Source organism: Mizuhopecten yessoensis, unplaced genomic scaffold (assembly GCF_002113885.1).
Source record: "Mizuhopecten yessoensis strain PY_sf001 unplaced genomic scaffold, ASM211388v2 scaffold1539, whole genome shotgun sequence".
Lineage (NCBI taxonomy): Eukaryota > Metazoa > Mollusca > Bivalvia > Pectinida > Pectinidae > Mizuhopecten > Mizuhopecten yessoensis.
Window position 1 is genome coordinate 1,234,605 of NW_018404097.1, and position 22,250 is coordinate 1,256,854.

The following is a 22,250-nucleotide window of genomic DNA, read 5'->3' on the forward strand; positions in this document are numbered from 1 at the left end:
CTCTTCAAAGTGGTTTAAGAAACAGAAGAGGGACAAATGACCATCTCATCAGACTCGAGACATTCATTGGAGAGGTTTTCGCAAAGAAGGAACACCTTTTTGTCGTGTTCTTTGATCTTGAGAAGGCCTATGATACTACATGGCAGTATGGCATCATGAAAGATCTTCACGACCTTGGTGTACGTGGAAACCTCCCCAATTTTATATCTAATTATCTATCAGATAGACACTTCAAAGTCCGTGTTGGTTCAACTTTTTCTGAAACGTCTAAACAGGAAATGGGAGTCCCACAGGGTGAAATCCTATCAGTCACCCTGTTTGGTCTTAACATTAATTATATAGTCAAATGTCTTGGTCAATTGTCTTGGTCAAACAACAGAAGGATAGTTATTTGTGGATGACATCTTGATCTGGTACAGATCTAAGAACATGCACACAACAGAACGACAACTTCAACAGAGTTTAAACAAACTACAAAATTGGGCAGACGAAAACGGCTGCAAATTCTTTAAATCTAAAACTGTGTGCATGCATTTCTGACGAAAAGCACACAATGACCCAAATCTTACACTCGATGGTACTAAAATTCCTGTTGTTGAACAGACTAAATTTCTCGGCCTCATTTTTGATTCGTTAAACATTATACGAGGCCTTTCTCATACTGATTGGGGAGCGGACCGTGAAATGCTTTTGCGCCTATACAGATCACTTATTCGAACAAAACTGGATTTTGGTTCTATGGTATACGGGTCGGCGCGCAGTTCGTACCTTCAGATGCTACATCCAATCCATAACCAAGGGCTACGTCTAGCCCTTGGAGCTTTTCGAACAACACCTGTAAAAAGCCTGTACGTGGAAGCGAATGAACCATCTCTTTATGACAGAAGGGAAAAACTTGCATTACAGTTTGCAACTCAATTAAAATCAAACCCTAGAAATCATGCTTTCGACCAAGTATTTAACCCAAAATATCAAAACATATTTACGCAAAACCAAAAACTTCTGCCAACATTTGGTATCCGAATTTCAAATTTCCTGCAAGAACTCAACATAAAGTTACTGACATAGCTGAATTTAACATATCTGATGTTCCTCCGTGGACCATTCAAACCCCTGATTTTAACTTTACATTACATGAGAGAGGGAAATCAAGTGTTATGCCCGAAGAACATAAATCCTCCTTTCGGGAATGCATTTCGAATTACCCTTCGCATACACAACTTTACACCGATGGTTCAAAGAAGGTGAGAAAGTGGCAGCAGTCTGCTGTACTGCTAATTCTCGCACTTCAGTTCGACTACCAGACGGCGCCTCCATCTTTTCTGCCGAAGCATGCGCCATTGGTTTGGCCCTCGAACATATCAATGAATACCGCATTAAAAATGCAATCATTTGTTCAGACTCTCTATCTGTCGAATGTCATTTAACCCACCTTACCCTTTTTGACCCTATATATATCACATAGTCCATATCATCTATTTGTATCTCTTTTATTATTTTAACCCCCTTTTTATTTTAATTATCTACAAATACAATGCGAATGCTTTTAAAATGAACCTTTTTATCTGATTTTATCTTCGCTACTCACATGTTTGTTAAAAAAAATACAATCAAAATCACCATGGACCTAAATGACCACAGCCGTCGATAGACCGTTAAACATAAACAAACAAACAAACAAACAAGTCTTCAGGTGGTTTATCAAAAATATGAATTACGTTAGCTCATGGCTTCCTTTCCTCCTTGGGAGGGGGTGAAATTAGTTACTATATTTATATAGGAAAACAATACTTTTGGGTTCATTTGTTGATTTTCAACTGCAATTATAACACTATTGACAGTCTGACACTTTGAATATGTATACCCTGGTCTACCCCAGGGGGTGAGGAGCTGGGTCAACAGGTATCAAATGAATTATTTAGGCTGAAATTTCTACAGTCTTCTTCTTATAAGACTCGGATATGCTAGAAACAAATACTCTTCTTAGAGGAAGGATCTTAAAAGGTGCTTTATCAATATTGTGAAATTTAATATCCAATGGGCTGAGTTTGAGCTCTACCTTCCCCCCTGGGGAGGAGTTGATTGGAATTAAAACTCTATGAGATGAGAGTTTGGTGCTAGTTTACCCTGGTGCTCCTCACAAGGGACCAATTACGGCCTGGCTTATGTACCTTGTAGGTGTAAAATTCCCTTACATTTAACAACATTTTTTCTTTGGGTTCAGGTTTTGGAATCAAATACTCTTCATTATTGAGGATAACACATTTAACTTTGGGGAGAAGTGTTTACTGTAGTTCACTGTTGATTGATCTGCGTTAGATTGATGTTTTGGTCAAATTCATTCAAGTTTATAGTTTCTAGGTCACCTGAGACGAAGTCTCAAGTGACCTATTCTAATCGCCCTTTGTTTGTCGACCTGCATCGTCCGTCGTGCGTCCGCAAACAATTTACATTTTCGACTTCTTCTCAGAAACAGCTAATCCGATTTCAATAAAATTTTGCAGGAACCTTCCTTGGTCAAATGTGCACCACAATTGACCAGGTCTGACTTGACTTACATTATAAACATGAGATTACAGTATGATACTTTGACATTTTTAACCCTGTCTCATCCCTAGGTTCATATATACTTCATATAGCCAGAAATTTCAACAGTCATCTTCTCCACACTGAGATAGGCTGGAAACCAATACTCGTCATAGATGGAAGGGTCTTTAGGTGCTTTATCAAAATTGTGAATTTCATAACTCCCAGACTCCATGTTTGCCCCTGGGGAGGGGGCGAAGTTCACTATTCTTTATATAGGAAAATGATACTTTTGGGTATATTTGGTTCATTTTCAATTGGAAATAATTCAAACTTGACAGCCATTATAACTATGAAACGACGGTTTGATACTTTGACAGTTTGGGCCCGGGCCCGCCTCCAATGGCTGAGGGGCGGGGCTAAAAGGGGTCAAATTGGCTTAAATTAAACAATATTATCCAGAGCAAGATATGCTGGAAACAAATCATCTACATAGATAGAAGGGTCCTATAGCACTTTATCCCCTGGGGATCGGGTAACGTTTACTAAATGTTTTCATTTTAGCCAGTAACCTTACTCAAATAAACAAAAACAAAAATCCAACAGCTCGTTCTACTGTAATAGGAAAGAAAGAAGTGGAAAGATGAGGTGCCCCAGCTGGGATCGAACCCATGACCCCAGGTTTAGGAGGCCAACTCTCTACCACTGAGCTAAACGGACAAGTACTGTCAGTTGACTGACAGAACCACTATTTGTACATAGTACATACATGTATACTATCCAGATCTTCCAAACTACATTACATGTAGTTCAAGTTACCTTTGTTACAAACTGATTTCTTTTTCATTTGGCAACATCGATAACATCAGTTTTTACATAACTCAGGTGACCATTAAGGCCCATTGGCTTTTTGTATTATTTTAATCCACTTTTTATTTTAATTATCTACACATACAATGCGAATGCTTTTAAAAATTAACATTTTTATCTGATTTTATCTTTTTAAATTTTATCTATTTTCTAATAGCTGTGAAACACAAGCTCATAATGGGTTAGTAGACTTGACTAATGTTCGACATGGGGTATTTTACTTGTGTTAAACCGTTTATAGCTAGTTGTGTAAGATCAAAGTGGCACAATAGTTGGAATTTTTATGCGTAAACAACAAATTATACACGGTAAAACCCAATCGGTGAATGGTAGTCCAGGTATAGAACAAACCGCCGCGACGAGTTGGTCCTTGCAGTCTCTGGATGGTCCATTCATACATTACCCATTCTAACTATTACAACACAAGGAATAACCTCAATGTGTAGCAATGTCTCGAAAAAGGTAGATAAAACACGTAAAAGGTAGATAAAACACGTAAAAAGGTAGATAAAACAACTAAAAAGTAGATAAAACACGTAAAAGGTAGATAAAACACGTAAAAGGTAGATAAAACACGTAAAAGGTAGATAAAACACGTAAAAGGTAGATAAAACACGTAAAAAGGTAGATAAAACACGTAAAAGGTAAATAAAACACGTAAAAGGTATAACACGTAAAAAGGTAGATAAAACACGTAAAAGGTAGATAAAACACGTAAAAGGAAGACAAAACACGTAAAAAGGTAGATAAAACACGTAAAAGGTAGATAGAACACGTAAATGGTAGATAGAACACGTAAATGGTAGATAAAACACGTAAAAGGTGGATAAAACACGTAAAAAGAGAGATAAAACACGTAAAAAGATAGATAAACACGTAAAAGGTAGATAGAACACGTAAAAAGGTAGACAGAACATGTAAAAAGGTAGATAAAACACGTAAAAGGTAGATAGAACACGTAAATGGTAGATAAAACACGTAAAAGGTAGATAAAACACGTAAAAAGAGAGATAAAACACGTAAAAGGTAGATTAAACACGTAAAAAGGTAGATAAAACACGTAAAATGTAGATAAAACACGTAAAAGGTGGATAAAACACGTAAAAAGAGATATAAAACACGTAAAAGGTAAATAAAACACGTAAAAGGTAAATAAAACACGTAAAAGGTAGATAAAACACGTAAAAAGGTAGATAAAACACGTAAAAGGTGGATAAAACACGTAAAAAGAGATATAAAACACGTAAAAGGAAAATAAAACACGTAAAAGGTAGATAAAACACGTAAAAAGGTAGATAAAACACGTAAAAGGTGGATAAAACACGTAAAAAGAGAGATAAAACACGTAAAAGGTAGATTAAACACGTAAAAATGTAGATAAAACACATAAAATGTAGATAAAACACGTAAAAGGTAGATAAAAGGTAGATAAAACACGTAAAAAGGTAGATAAAACACGTAAAAGGTGGATAAAACACGTAAAAAGAGAGATAAAACACGTAAAAGGTAGTTTAAACACGTAAAAATGTAGATAAAACACATAAAATGTAGATAAAACACGTAAAAGGTAGATAAAAGGTAGATAAAACACGTAAAAAGTAAAATTGAACCATTTTTTCTCTCCACAAAGTCTACGGCTATCAGCATATCTACTAAAAGTAATATTTAAATGTACAGTCAGGTATAATTAGTAATTTTAACAGTTTAATGTTACATGCCTCTATGACCTCATTTGTTAATAGGACGTTATTCCTTTTACCACCAACCTTAAAGCCTCATATTAAACCAGCTACATAACATTTTTTAGAACAGTCGAGATTTAATTAAAATATTATGAAGCGACGGACCTAGGATTTTCTTATAGATCTAATATTCATTTTTCTTATATTTTTTAGTTAAAGTTGAAAATAAACAGAACTAGAACATCAGAACGTGATGAAGATTTACAGAGAGTATATTTTATATTTTACAGAAAGTATGAAACCGGGAAATGAGCCGGCTTACAGAGTCCGAAGATTAATCAACGATGTTATAGAATTAAATACTAAATTATTTGGCCGGTTTACACAAATATCTGGATTGGACAGAATCTGGTTAAAATAAAATCCACATCACTTCAAACTTTATTAAATTGTTGGCATTAATACATTATTACGAGATATCAATTTGAGGCTAGTCCATGAACCCTTTTAGAAAGACTTTGCACTTAAGGCGAAACCAATATTTCTGTATTGATCATGCTCAAAATAAAATATTTATTTACTTGTAATCTACAGCTGGACCTGGATCCCCTTTCTTAAAGTTTCGTTCAACACCAGGTCGCCTTACTTTAAGAAAAGTCTAGGTCAGTTGCTGCATAAAGGCACTGCACGTGTTATTAAGTCGAAATTTCGAGTTATCTTTAATCGAGTTATCATCTCGACATTTCGAGTTAGTATCATGAAAACAATGAAACTATTTTGTTTAAAGTGGCCGTAATGCCCTTCCGTACATAAGTGTTATAGTGACGGATATTGAAGTTGCAAACCAGATGAAAGGAATTAAATTAAAACATGTCAAGGTATAAGATGCTGTTTTTCGACACAACAACATGCATATTATGTACGTGTAGTTTCGACATTCAATACCAACATACCCTGTCTCTTGCATACACACACGCATGCATGCATACACTACACACATGGATGCACGTCCTTAAATGACCTTAGCTGTTAATAGGAAGTTAAACATTATTAAACCAAACAAAACATTTGTTTGGTCTGTATTTCCTGTGTCTTAAATATCCAAACTATACCTACATAATTCGTGAGACATGTTGTATAAGTACTGGTTCTTCTTCTTGTTCTGGTTCTTCTAATCTTTCCGGGCCATCAAAGATATCTTTATGTCACTTGAAGTATGCTTGCATCACCGACAGATGGTATGCAGTGCACTGGAATAAGATCACTGTGACTTTCACCTCAATGTCAAAGGTCAAATAAATGCAACAATTTTCAGTAAATTCTTGTCCAGCCAGTACATTTTAAACTGTTAAAGATATCTTGATCAAACTTGAAGTTTACCTGCATCACTCATAGGAGATGTGCAATGCACTGGATTTAGTTATCGTGCCCCACGTTATACAGAGTTATGACCCTTTGTTTATTTTTAATACCGAAGTTTGTTCGGAGCATAAGAGAATATGTCCATGACATAACTTCTAAACCGTTAAATATATCTTGATCAAACTTGAAGTATACCTGCATCACCCACAGAAAGTGTGCAGTACACTGGAATTAGTTCTCGTGCCCTACTATATACAGAAGACAACTAACATGAACCTGAATAATTGAAAAGTTTAATGGTTTAGAATTTACACACGTTAATCTTGATTTGACCTTTCTATTCTTCCAATTATGCATATTAGCTAATACGGGGAGACCTACGTTTCTGTTAACAAAATAATTTTCTAGTTTGCATGTGGTTTTGACGAAACACAGCATCTAGTACATTGCCCCTTGCAAACGCTCTTTCCTATGGGTTTCCTTTTAGTCTTCAAGCTACTTATTTTCTTTGAAATGATGAACCTACTCAAACTCAACATTTCCCTATTTTAGCCCAGTATCTGGTGTAGTCTTCCAGAGAATTTATAAAGATATTGATGCTCAATAAAAAAATACGTAATGTAAAGTTATAATAGCTTTTATAGAAGGGATTAAAATAACTAAGAGACTCATGCAACCCCTGCAGGTCGGGGATCGACAAAAGAATACACCTATGGTTATCTACTGCATGTATAGTAAGAGGCAACTAGTGTTTTAACCTCCTGTATAATTTAGGATTTGCCTTTCTGCACTCTATTTGGCAATACGAAATCGACCAAACTAAGCCTGCCGCACACGTTGCACTATTTGGGATTTTATTTTTTCTCTCTGCTTCTAACTACCTTTTATTTAGTAGCGCCTTGCTTTAGAAAAGGAATTGTATCTGTTCCCAAGCCGGGACATACCCAAGTCCTTGAAATGGTTATTGTTATTCCCTGCTTAACGTTCAGCAGTTAGGGTGTTTACAACAACAGCTTCTCCCGTTGTCAGTATAATGTGATCAGGCGGAATGCTTTGCATGGTGTCTTCGACATGTTATTTCAGTGAGATAGCACTACAAAGTCGGTATCAGATCCGCGCTATCATAAGGACGCAAGTGAACAAACATACACGGCCTCCAGCACACATGCACGCTTACACAACACACATGGAACACGTCCTTAAATGCCCTTAGCTTAGTTTAAACATGTTTTATTGACAACATATTGACAAAGGGATTAGTCGGTAAGTTTTTCCAACTTAATAATTGAATTCTCTAGGACTTCTCAATGACCTAAGCTGTTGATAGGACGTAAAACAAAATCGTGACATCCCGTTATGTTCACTTGAGAAGCAAATAGAGCGGTTGATGAAATGTAAACAAAGAAAACATGGAATAATTTATGAGTATTTTCTTATTCTTTTATTTAATATGTCCATATCTAAGGCACACCACCCTTTTTTAAATATCTTAGTTCGAAGCAATCCGACATTTTCACAGGCAGCGATAAGCAAATTTTCATCCGATCAGTAAGAACGGGTACATGTAGGCTTTTTCTTCGAAATATGGATATTCAAAGTACTTTGTATATAAATATGAGTCCATTCTTTTTGAAGGCGTAGTTAGGTACGACACGCCTCTCGACATTGACCCATTTTCCTTGGGCCTCTAATTTAGCCATGAGTGGTTCTAGACGGTCCTTGTATTCTGGTACATTGTAGAGATATTCCTCTCGCATTGCGATCACCACATAGCCACCTATACAAGAAAAAGGCAACTAATGAGGTTTTCATGGAATGCTTCTTAATTAGAACATTGTTTTGTCAATACAAGTACATACATTTCAATTAACTCTGACGAATATTGTACATCATTAGCTACTAATGAACAAAATCAATATTTTAAATTGTCATGATATCGATTAACGAACTATCCTGAAGAAGACCAAATTATTGATCATTATTTTGAAATCTTTCATTAGGTCAATAAGAAAGACGTTAAGGATGTACTCTTCTGAAGTTTCAGTCACGTTCAAGTCTCGTTTTGATCTGGTGTAACGGGTTTTTGTAATATTTAAGAAATTAAGATAGGTATAATAGCACGCACACATCTGAAAAACATGTAAAAAAACCTAGATGTCTGTTGTGTGTAGAACATTTTTTACAAGAATTTTAAAAAAAATGACCAATTTGGCGGCCATTTTGAAAAAGTGTATTTATGTGAATTTCTTCCCTTCACAATGGGCCAAAATTATACTTTTTTTGACACTAGATTGATCACTTAAATTGTCATTGTGTCACTATTATTAACTGTAGCAGGTTCAATTTTGCTGTACAATTTTATAATGTTCAATATGATTAAAATAATATGGAAAAAAGCGGAAAGTTATATATTATTGATATAATATTTTACATTTTAGGGTAACTGAAGCACTTTTAATTTTTGACCTCGAAAAAGGTGAAAAACAACACAAATAATAATGGGACAAAAAAAGAAGCACACCGCCCCCCCATTTTTGTGGCTGTTTTAGAAAGAGAAACACTTTTTCTTTGGATTCATTGAATACTAAAAAAAGTTTAATACAGGATTTTTTTATATCAAGCGTTTAATCTGCAAAAAATGGTGAAAAATGTGCATTTTTTCATTAAAAAATAAGGGGTAGGGGTAACTAAAATCGCATTTCTGAGTAAAATGAATAAGATTAAGAAATTTACTTCCATAGTTTTCCAAAGAAAATAATATTTTTATCAATTCTACAAACATTCATACATATCTAGATCTGATAACACACTTGGAAGAAATTGTATGAACTTGTTCTGCAAATGGGCAAAACCCGAAAATTCACCTAAAATCACATATTGTGTTAAATTGGTATCTTTGGCCGATCATAGCACAAAAACGAGCACAGGGACATATATTTTTTTTTTGCATTTTCTTCTATGCCATTATCTTCTTTTTCCAAAAATCAAGATAAGAAAAAAAGTTTAATACTGGAAATTTTTACTTCTCAGAGGTGTACATCCTTCGACATTATAATTTTGAAACGAGAGAAAAGATGTTAACGTATCGATATTCCACCCGGTCCGCGATTACAAGGTAGCCACATGTCCGAGAGGAAGACAACTTGCTATGAGGTTATGATAGGATATTACTTAAGCCGCGGTCACATCTAACGGTCATGCACGTTGTTGACCTAAGTGGGGGATGACCATAGATGACTGTAGTAAACCGAAGGTTACCTTAGTTAACTAGTAAATGTAGTTAGACATAGTTCAACGTAGTTATAAACGTTTGAACTTCAAGAAACTCATAATTTGGCCGTGGTTAGCCCAAAATTGTTCTAACATGTTCAAAATATCTTTACGGTGAGTTGGTATGCAAAGAACCTACTGTGACCGTAATTTGAACGTAGTTGACCGTTATTGACCCTACTTTACCGTAGCGTTTACCGTAGTTGACCGTAGTAATATGGCACTACGGTTAACACTACGGTCAAGTAGGGTCAAGTAGGGACAACTATTAGGGTTGGACTACGTTTGAAGTACGGTGAACTAGGGTAAAGTACAGTTAAGTAATGTTTAATTTAGGGTTCGGGAACTACGTCTAATTCGTTTAACTCAGGTCACCTGCGGTCTACTACAGTCAACTATGGTCATCCCCCACATAACAGTTTAATTGTACTATATGATTATATTATTCTTTCTTCAATTTATTCAAGATGACTTTTGATTGAGATCTCTTATTAATATATTATACACATTTTTTACTGAAGATGTTTCTGTTCTTATATCAAAATACGTTCAAACGTAATAGATATATCCTGCTAAACGCGTCTGCTTATATGTTTTCAATTAAGAATTCCAACTAATTGTTTGTATATATATCATGGATACATTACGAATTACATTAAACTTAATGAAGTATGTCAATGTTTACCTGATTTCACTATACGGATTATTTCATAAAGAGCCTCACAGGGGATATGACCGTCTCCCATTCCTCCTGATGACGTCACACAGTTATAAAAACCTGTGTAAATACGCCAAAATAACATTTACTTGATTTCTTTGCCAATGTTTTAACAAACTGAAGTACTATAAACGATAATGCTGCAGTGATATATATATAAGTTGTTTGAATTTTCCTTTGTTTGATAATAAGGTGATACGTACTGTCAGGTACCGGAAGTTTGTCTTCAGTTAGGTATTCGTTCAGGAAAGTTTTATAGACTTGTTTTCTCTTCGCTAATTCTAACATTCCTTCTGAAGGGTCCAGAGCGTGGATATCGCTGAAACCCTTTTTTGCAAGCTACAACCACGTATAAACATATTTTCATTCCAATTTCTATTGCTATATTCAAAGGCTAGAACATCAAATATATTTCAATCCGTAATAGAACATTATTCATCGATTTAATTATCTTTAAACATGAAACGCAGTATATATTGCATGTACACTTGCTATCAATTCAATTTGCTGAAAATATATTAGAATTGATCTATAAACAAGTTAAGAAATAGTTTAAAGCGTACCAGTTCACCAACCAATCCGGTTCCGGCTGCCACGTCTAGTATCCGCACATTTTGTCTGTCCTTCTTTTTGAAGTATTGCGCACATGTTTCCGCGGTCATCATTGGTCCGTCATATCTCCCAGGAGCGAGGTCCTATGGTTAACATAAAAAATGAATAGATATGAGTTATAGAATCAAAAATTGGAATAGTGATAAGAGATTGTAGTTTAAAAAAAGGATTAGTTCCGAATGCACACTTGTTTTCTTTTTTATTTGTGATCCACCATTTGTCGTGGATCGCGAATGAGGCTTAACGTGTAATTTTCCTCAATATGAGTTGTATACACTAATTTCTAATTTTTCCTGTTTTAATAACTTTGTTAACTTTCTTCTATACTACATTTAACACGAATATGACCTTATACATTAGAAATAGATGTCTCTGAATTATTTACTTCCAACATGTTTTACGCATTATTGTCTAACTCGCGCATGTGCTAGGTGTTATACATAAATATTACGGTGCTCTAACTTCTGAACTGTCTTGCTCCTGTAAAAATCAATTTTTATATTGAGATCCATCGTAAATGTGAGGAGCAGATGAAAAATTCAGCACGTGCAGATAAAACAGTCGTGGCGAGTAAATGTTCGTGTTAAGACTAGAAAAAACTGTTTTGATTCGCATACTAAAAATGTATTTTATGAAATTTCCATTTTTAATAATTCCTTTTAACTTTTGCGATGATGTTTAAATCGTTGAATGTTTTCTTTTGTGCCCTCCCTTTTTGTTTGTTTCCGTTTCTTTTTATCATTTTAAATTTGTTTTTGTATCAATTGGGTTTTATTATTCTTTTTATTATTTCCCTTTAATTTCTAATCTGATTTTATTAAATTAAGGTTCTATCATTACAATCACTGGTTGTTTCTGTTTCATTGTTTTTGCTGTCACGAATTATTGCCGCTATTATCTTGTAGATTTGTGAAGATATTTTCTTTTTCAGTGCAGACGGTATTTTCTCGGATTAATTGGACACTTTTTATCGTTTTGCCCATAAATATTTAACTGAGGCTTGCTAAAAACTTTCATCCGCTATTGGAATTCTAAATTGACCAAGTGTGACCGACTGCAATGCTTGCCATAATAAATCTGAAATACACATTTGTGTATATCACTGCAGTGCTGAACAAGAGTTAAAGGGAAAATATTAAAGCAAGTTAAATCAATTTTTGCGCTTTGTAAAATTGAAAGCATGGCTAGTCACATTGGATGACACCCCATAGAGATACTTCAACCGTATAACAGTCAGCAGGCTCTCGACTGTGGTGATTCAATACAGCTTGAATAAACACTTTCTCAAACACTAAATATAGCTTGGCACAATGTTTTTACTGGGGGTAAGGTCATTAGAGAGTTTTAAAATGCTGATAATAATAACTGCAAAAAAATTAAAAGCTATTGACAGAAATATCTTACCTCTTCATACTGATACGCCCACTCGGAGTAGTACTGTATGATTTCGTGTCTGTCCATGCTGCCGTTGAAAGCCGTCGCATTTGTATTGTAAGCAGCGTCATCTTCGTCCTTTAAATCTTCCATTTTTGTCCAACAAATACAATGGGACTGTTATTGAAAAAAAGCAATAAAACATGCATACTATTTCGATAGCTACATTGTAGTAGGCTTGGAAAAGCTACACTTTATGTCGACTGCATGAGTTATGAGTATAAGCAAATGAAGTTTCCAATATAATAAAAGTATTTTACATAAAACGAGTTCTTTAAACACTGTAGGCTGTACGTTGAAAACAGTTGGGACTGTTTAAAAGATTGCGGCTACCCTTGAATGACCTTCACCCATATTCAATGTCACAGGGGTCGCATATGTTTGAAACTTTTAAACGACTTCTGAATATCCAAACGTCGCAGGATTAAGATATTTGACTTATAACATGATGGGATGAAGGACTACTAAGTTTGTTCAAGTTAATGACATTTATTGAAGGTCACAAGAGATCAAATATGTTCAAAGATTTTAAACGACCTCTTCTTAATAACCAAAAGGCCCAAGATGTCATATTTGGTCAGTAGCATACCATTATGAAGTACTAACAAGTTAGTTCAAATGAATGACCTTGAATTATATTCAATGTCACACTGGTCAAATAGGTTCAAATCTGTATACGACTTCTACTGAATAACAATAAGGCCGAGAATGTTGATATCTGGTCAGTAGCATGTTGGGATGAAGGGCTACCAATATTGTCAAAGTGAATGACCTTGACCTATACTCAAGGTCGCAGGGGTAAATTTGTTTAAAATCTTTTAATGACTTCTTCTGAAAAACCCTGAGGCCCAGAATGTTGATATTAAGTCAGTAGCATGCTTGAATGAAGGACTATGGAGCTTTTCGATTTGAATGACCTTGACTTTCTTTCAAGGCCACGTTTGGTCAAAAATGTATAACATTTAAATGACCTAATTTCAATAAACAAAAGGATAGGGTAATGATATTTTGCAAGTTGCATCCTGAGATGAAGGGCTTTAAAAAAATTTCAACAAAATGACATTGTTCGACTTTCAAGGTCACAGGGGTGAAATGTTTTTAAATCTTTTAACATGTTCTTATGAATGACCTTTAATCATAAATACTGATATTTTGCCTGTAGCTTTATTTAAGATCACTCTTAAGGTTACAAGTGTGAGATTTATACCAGGTGAGCGATTCAAGACAAATGGGACTCTTGTTCAAAATCAAACTCGATAAAGCTTGTGCTAAATATGAACTAATAAAAGATTTCATTTCAAATATATTTTATTGATTAAACAAAAGGATTGAGCAACAGGCATTGCCCATATAAGCTCTCTCCATGGCTTCCAGCATACTTTTGATATTTGAAGACATTGAATACAATATTTACATACATACATTTTATTTCAACTCATCTCATGACACATGGATACATTTATTGCTAGGTAATATACATTTTATTAGGCTGGCTTAATATTTTCATGTTTCTACAGAAAAAGAAAAAAAATCCTTGGAGAAAAAAAAATACAAACTTTGCGATATTAATATTCAAAATAGTTGTAAAATTTGTGTCAAGAAGAATTAAATATACCGTTATGAATATACACAGTGTTCAAATCGAATTAAATATATGGATATACGTCTTGACCTTGAGCAACTTAAATTTGCTACGGCAACATGAAATAAAGCAAAACTTTAACTTTAACTTTAACGGATTTAACAACGTCCAATTTATTTAGTGTTCGTGGACCTGAGGTTCCGTGTTGACTGACTGTACCCTGAAAATATGACTAGAACTCCAAAATATTAACCAATATGAATTTATTAACAGACAACAAATAGAACAGACCTTCCATGGCTAGAGTAGAAAATAATAACAGCTATATTGGAGAAAAAACCTACGTTGCTGCAGTAGTTTGCATGGAATTATAACCACCCGACCGTCCCACTGTACTAAATATTCCCAAATTATGGATACATATATATAGTAGTGTTTTAGAGCTACGGGGCCATATGTCTTAATACCTACATGTGCTTAGCAGAGGCGACCCGGCAGACAACTTGTTGTCTCTGTGCCAGAGTGACTTGAAACGGGAGATGCACGTGCTTTTATAGGCAAAATACATAACCCGAAAGATTACCGGCTCCACTATATAAGGTTAAAACCACACGTTATCACCTAAAACGGAAGTGGTCTAAGACCTGTACCGTATGTAAACAAAAGGTGTAGTCTCCAAAAGCAGACATAATAATAAGTAGTAATGATTACTACAAAAGGTAAGTAAACAACTAAAATATATATACCTACAAACCCACTCCTGCCACACTGATAAAGAAATGTACCAGGACTTATTTGAAGTAGACATGTCTTGAAATGAGTTGGAAAATCAAATAGAAAATTAACTAAAAGAAAACAGAAAAAAATAATATAAAAAAAATTAAAAAAAATAATAATATGAAAACACAAAAAGACATAAATAATTATATAAGAACACAAAATAATCTCAATCACTCACTCATACACTCTAACACCACATTTGTATCTACAGGCATGGGTTTGTTGGTTTATTTAATGTAGTTTATATTTGTTTTAAATGAATGTGCAGTTGGGCATTAAATATGATAACAAAGTACACTAGTTCACAGGTTACAAATATGTGGCATTTTGGTATTTCATAATAAATTATTAATTTTTCAATAATTAAATAAATTATAACTATTGATTTACATTACTCCATCATACCTTGAGTGTCATGACCACATAAAGTCCATGGACATTTGTTGCCCTGTGATCAATCAACCTTGGTATATTATATGTAAATATATATATTCATTATCCACTATCAACAGAAATAATGAATTTATCTTACAGAATACAAAGAATACACCAACCACATACAGCTTGTATATTTATCTATTTAAACCGTCCTGTAGCATTGATGTATTTATGCACACACTCCATCAATTGATTGTTCTGTAAATCACTATTACTAGTGTTTCCATTTAGAATAGTACTTAAAGGTATTGTATTATGGAAATCTTCATCATTTAATATAAGATCCTGTATAGAAGTTTGTCGTTCTTCTGTATAGAGAGGACATTCAAAAAAGAAATGATAAGAGTTTTCAATTGCATGACTACAAGGACAGTTTGGACGATTTTTCAAGTGATCTTTAAACAGATCATAGTTTAGTTGACTAGCATCATTTCTTAATTGACACATTAATATATTACTTTTTCGTGAACCAGAGTATTTAAATACAGGTGTACATACATTTTGTTCTGTGTCCCCTACAATTACCTTTTGTATTTCCCTTTTAAATGTAATAATATTTGTAATATAAGTAAGGTTATTATTGGCACTGTTCCATATGTTCATCATACTGGGAAAAAAACTATTAGCATATAGTGTGGTTCTAGGAAGGGGCTCATTGAAAATTCTTGAGTGCCTAAGATTGTATGTATTTTCTTCAGGGTTTAATATATATGGTTGAATAATTTCATGTAGATAATTTGGGGTTAATTTGTTTGTTATTTTAAAGAAGATATGTTTATGTTTATCCCTCCTATTCTGTAAACTTTCCCACCCTATTTCTTTATATAATATACAGTGGCTAGTGCCTTTTCTTAGACCAGTAATTATCCTGATAACATCAAGCTGGATAGATTCCAAGAGATCTTTTTTTTGTTTTGTACAGTTATCCAATATAACACAAGCATACTCTAGAATAGGTCTGATAAGTGTAGTATACAATATTTCAAGTGCCTTTCTACAGATTTTATATTTTAACATTATTAGAACATTTACGCTTTTAGATGCCTTTTCAAAAATAAAGTTTATATGATGTGTCCAGTTACCCTGTTCATTTAAGTAAACCCCTAGATGTTTGTGATTTGTAATATTACTTACCCGAGTATTATTAAATACTAGGTGTGGATGTAGGTTATCTGCAGTAATTTTCTTAGATACTATTAGAGATCCAGTTTTATCTGGGTTGAAAAGTATACCCCAATCATTTGCCCATTTTGATATTTTGCGTAGATCTTCATTCAGACTGTTTGCTGCTTGCTGATGATTATTGTCTATTATTATGTATAATGAAGTATCATCAGCAAATAATTTTATATTACATCCTATCTCATTTTCCAGATCATTAATATACAAAAGAAATAAGTATGGTCCTAGGACCGAGCCCTGAGGTACCCCTGCTTTCAATATTTGCCAAGTAGAATGGAAACCATCATATATTACTCTTTGTTTTCTATCTCTGATATAATTTTTGAACCACCCCAACATATTATTCTTAATTCCATATTTCTCCAATTTGTGTATTAATCCTCTATGCCACACCCTGTCAAATGCCTTACTTATGTCACAAAAAACTAGCCTTATTTCANATATATAATAAAAGATTTAAATTGAGACCCTAAAAAAGTACAAAGATAAAAACCTTTGTTCCGGAAAGGTAAGCATCTTTTGCTTCAAGATCAAATGTTGTGATATCGTGCTCTCAAAGTGATACCTGGGGTAGTGACAACAAAACAAGGGACACTTGTATATCACACAATATAAAGAAATAGCATTCTTCCCGTTGGTCTGGCTTTGGATGAAATTGAAAATAATGAAATTAACAAAGCAATAATTTGTTCTGACTCTTTGTCACTATTTTAAAGTTTTAAAATCGGAATTTGAACAACATTCTCCTACAAAGCATCGCCCTTCGTATAAACAGAATTTTATTGTTTTGCCACCTTACACCAGTTCATGTCGGAATAAACGGAAATAAATAGGTAGATAAAGCTGCTGAAGCAGCCTTAACCTAAAACCAAAGAAATAATAAAGTGCATTGTTCTGATTTTGAACCTTCTAAACAAATTTTAGAGAAAAATTTAATGGAATTTTAACAAATCTCCAATCTATCATAACGGTAATTATCACAACAATTCTAACCTAACTGAAAACTGTTGGTCTGTTCAAAAAAACATTACTTACCATAGCCACCATTGCTTTTCAAGTTGACATTTGTCTTTTTATCTTTTAATTTGTTTGATGCCATTTCCTTTTACGTGTTTTATCTACCTTTTACGTGTTTTATCTACCTTTTGCGTGTTTTATCTTCCTTTTTACGAGTTTTATCTACCTTTTTACGTGTTTTATCTACCTTTTTACGTGTTTTATCTTTTTACTTGTTTTATCTACATTTTTACGTGTTTTAACTACCTTTTTACGTGTTTTATTTATCTTTTTACGTGTTTTATCTACCTTTTTACGTGTTTCATCTACCTTTTTACGTGTTTTATCTACCTTTTTGCGTGTTTTATCTTCCTTTTTACGTGTTTTATCTACCTTTTTGCGTGTTTTATCCACCCTTTACGTGTCTTTTCTACCTTTTTGCGTGTTTTCTCTACCTTTTTGCGTGTTTTATCTACCTTTTTACGTGTTTTATCTACCTTTTTACGTGTTTCATCTACCTTTTTACGTGTTTTATCTACCTTTTACGTGTTTTATCTACTTTTTTACGTGTTTTATCTACCTTTTACGTGTTTTATCCACCTTTTACGTATTTTATCTACCTTTTACGTGCTTTATCTACTCTTTTACGTGTTTTATCTACCTTTTTACGTGTTTTATTACCTTTAACGTGTTTTATCTACCTTTTTGCGTGTGTTATCTACCTTTTTGCGTGTTTTATCTACCTTTTATTGACTCTTAAGACCGCTTCTGTGTTGAAATCGATAAACCAATAAACGGATAACGAATATAGGCATTGCTTATATTTTTAATCACCCAGAATCTTTAGAAACTTCTTTAATTTGAAAAGATTCTTCTTCAATTTGTTACCATGGCAACAATGTAAGAAAATAATGCTAAAATTAGGTAAATGTGAATATACCTGTTATACCCTCAACTATCTTTAGTCACGAAAATTGATAGTAGAATGGATACATCAAACCACCAAGTATATTAATAACTGGTAAAAAGGTTCTGGCAGATGGCTTCTTCTGATTATTCGGGATTGTTAGGGGTCACCGGAATAGCTCGAACTGCTTAGTGAATATCTGATTTTTATAAACTGTCTCGGATTTTCATCCAGATGCGGCCGGTTTGGAATATATATCTACTTCTATGTTGTTTGAAAGCAATTTCCCAAAAGTTTTTTATCATGTTTTCGTGCAATAACACTTACATCAAAACTCGGTTCTTCGATCATTACCGGTAAACCGGAATCTACGGTTTCCTATTTATGCAGGAATTTATTTGGATAAATGAACTATATTTCCTTTTTTGTTTAAATATGATATTAATTATCGCAATACATCACATGTCACAACAAACATCATAAATATACAATAGTATACAATAGCGTGTAATTTTTAAGAACACCACTGTACGCCGTAACGTTGAAGCATATACAAGTGATTAGTTGTTATTATTTATGTTTGTCTTAACTAAAATCTAAACTCTAGTAATACATGTACGATATATGAGTTGGTAAAATATCACGTTAAGAAACATGTACAATAGTGTTAGAAAATGTGGAAAGTTCGTGTATAAATTTTTGGAAGAAAACACATTTCATCGTGGTTTAAAGCTTTCTTACTTTAACGTTAAACATGACGACGATAAATTATATACAATTTATATTGTGTGTACCTTTAACTAAAATACAGCTACCTACCTGTATACTACTTGTATATTCCTTAATCGAGACGACGCAACTTTTAACAATTCATGCCGTCTTAAAGATACATAACATATATATGTGTGTGTGTGTGTGTGTGTGTGTGTGTTTGTTTGTTTGCGGAATGTACGCACCTGTCAGTGAACCAATAAGATAGCTCAGATTGAAAGCATTACCTACACATATGCTATTGCTATCACAAACTTCAGTGCACAATCGAAAAATGAATTACCGACACATTTTTCAGAATTAGCGTACAACCTGTTATATTTGTTTCCAACTGATTCTGCGATGTACGCTGGTACTTAATTTTGAACAAAAGTTTAGAAAAAACGAATAAGTACAAAGTTTCGATGCTAAAGTTATAAACAGAATACATGTTGATACTCCTATTCCTATTTTGTTCGATATATATTAGAACCATCTGGTACCAAACGATGAACAAAAATCATTACTCCGAAAGGGGTCGTGTTGGTGTAAATAAAGATAGCATGACATATAATAAAAAATAAAGAGAATCTCGAAATAAACAACATTTACCTTTTTGTTCATGAAAAACATTTGATACATACACATTATGTGACCAAGTATCACCACTTATTAAGGTTGTTTTAAATATTTAAGAAAAAGATATATTTGAATAAATAGCAAAAATAGAATGTAAATAAAAAAAACGTTTCAGAAATGGTGAAGATGGAGGAATTGCTATTGAATATCCCAATTTAAGAAACCATAGATATACCTATTAGTTGTCCTCTCTCGGCTCCGTACTGGACACACATATCCTACTCATTGGCACCTTTTAAAACGAGAAGATCCACCTTCATGCCACGCATGTGACACTCCATTTACAGTGGAACATTTTATTTAAAAATGTTCCACTGTAAATACAACATCGAACTAGATATATATTCAAAACTGGGTTTAAACACATGCGTGATAACTTTCGAGTCCCGGATATGAAAACTCTTTTCAGTTCCGTGGACTCGAAGACATTATTTCACTACATTTTATTTGAAAGACATCGGTCTATTCTATAGACTCTGATGCCGTTAAACCAACCTTACCCTCTTTGACGTTATATATATCACATAGTCCATATCATCTATTCGTTATCTCTTTTTAGGTCACATGAAATTCTCAGGAGACCTATTGCGATCGCCTTGTGTCCGTCGTCGTGCGTCGTCCGTCGTGCGTCCGTAAACAATTTACATTTTCAACTTCTCCAAAACCCCTGTACTAATTTTAATGAAATTTTGCAGAAACCTTTAATGGCCAAAGGTCAACCAAAATTTGGTTTGATGTTTTTATTAAGCATTTGTTTTTTTCGACCATTTGTTGGCCCTAATGACCTATTCTGTGTTGATTGGCCGTTAAGCATTGATAATAGTAATAACAATAATAGAATCGTCCTCCGATGTAAATATTTACGTAAATAGTGATTTGTCCTCCTTCTGTCTTCAATCTAAATTGGTAGAGAATTGTATTAAGTAAGTAGCTCATGTCAAGAATCACACTGTCAGAAACATTGAAACAAATCAGAATTATATGGGAGGTGTGTAGCTCCTGACCCTAGCTACTGCTATATGGACCAGTGACCCTTACGTCCCACTTTGACGTCACAAGTATCACGTGACCTGTAAGCTCAAAAAAAATGCTTGCCAGTAAGGAGCGGTCACCTTTGATTGCCTATATTTAGATAACGGGACACCTATGAACGCTCGTTGATGAATGATTCGGTATTTATTTAATTATATTACAGGTTTCGCTTCTTTTTACAAAATGTAAAAAAAATCGTTGCCAAAGTTCTTTATGCAATATTAATCGTACTGGATTATTGGCTTATATTGATATTTGTTATAACCTAATGTTGTTGTAAGATATAAAAATTAGAGGTTTATCATATTGACCTTGGATTACTTATATATTACCCGTTGTTAAAAAGTAATCTATAAGTGGTAGTACTTGAAGTTACTTTAAAAACAGCAATGTATTTAACTTACTGTTTATCTGTTTGGAACATCAACTAAAAGGTTAATTGGATGTGTATAGACATGTTTACACATTAGTTCAGGTATGCAAGGCAAATTAAAAGATTCTGATGATTTATTTCAATTTTATTATAAAAATATCGAAACATCCTGTCAAATCAGTGAAATGTTTTAATTATACTGATATCGTGAGATCAAATTTTCTGATTATTTGCTTTTAATTTTGTTAGTTTCATTTTAATTAGCAACATATATCAGCGTCTTCCCTTTAATTGGCAACATGTATCAGCGTCTGTTAAGTAAATACCATGCATAAATCATGCAAACAGCGACAAATTTAAACGTTAAATGAAATTCATGTTTCTATACCGAAATCAACTGAATTGAAAGCACCACATAAAGGTCGGAAATTGAAAAAAGAATACACATGCTATTATCCACCTGATTTTAACTTTACATTATATGAGCGAGGGAAATCCATTGTAATGCCCGAAGAACACCAATCCTCCTTTCGGTAATGCATTTCGAATTACCCTTATCATACACAACTTTACACCGATGGTTCCAAAGAAGGTGAGAAAGTGGCAGCAGCCTGTTGCACTGCTTATTCTTGCACTTGTACCAGACGGCGCCTCCATCTTTTCTGTCGAAGCATGCGCCATTGGTTTGGCCCTCGACCATATCGATGAACACCGCATTAAAAATGCAATCATTTGTTTAGACTCTCTATCTGTCCTACAAAGTTTACAGTTACGCGATCCTAAAAACACACTCGAACAAAACCTTGCTTTTCGAATATCTCGTATCTTAAAAAATTATAAAATAACTTTACTATAGATTCCGAGCCAAACGAATTTGTTAACAGAGAAGCAAAAAATGCGTTAAATGTAGAACACACAAATACCAAACTACCGTATACAGATTTTAAACCTATTCTTCGTACAGCAATTCAAACTTAATGGCAGCAACGCTGGTCTCTCGAGATCAGCAACAAACTTTTTAAAGTACAACCGAAACTGAAAACATCTATTCCCAGTTGGAAAGATCGTAGAGAGGAAGTTGTCCTCTCTCGGTCCGT

The 22,250-nt window shown here is 33.9% G+C and overlaps 1 protein-coding gene across 2 annotated transcripts; it reads right to left on the reverse strand.

Annotated features, from left to right (window-relative positions):
- Positions 1-7,979: 7,979 nt before the first annotated feature.
- LOC110464780 (Williams-Beuren syndrome chromosomal region 27 protein-like) lies at positions 7,980-19,254 on the reverse strand. 2 transcript variants are annotated; one of them, XM_021520176.1, is made up of 6 exons: positions 19,179-19,254; positions 12,445-12,591; positions 10,992-11,123; positions 10,632-10,767; positions 10,396-10,488; positions 7,980-8,217 (listed from the first exon to the last, which is right to left on the reverse strand). In XM_021520176.1, exons 2-6 carry the CDS (start codon positions 12,565-12,567, stop codon positions 8,033-8,035), a joined length of 669 nt encoding a protein of 222 aa, XP_021375851.1. In that variant the 5' UTR covers positions 12,568-12,591; positions 19,179-19,254; the 3' UTR covers positions 7,980-8,032. The 2 variants fall into 2 exon arrangements, with proteins under 2 accessions (XP_021375851.1, XP_021375861.1); XM_021520186.1 differs by lacking the exon at positions 10,396-10,488.
- Between the last annotated feature and the right edge of the window lie 2,996 nt (positions 19,255-22,250).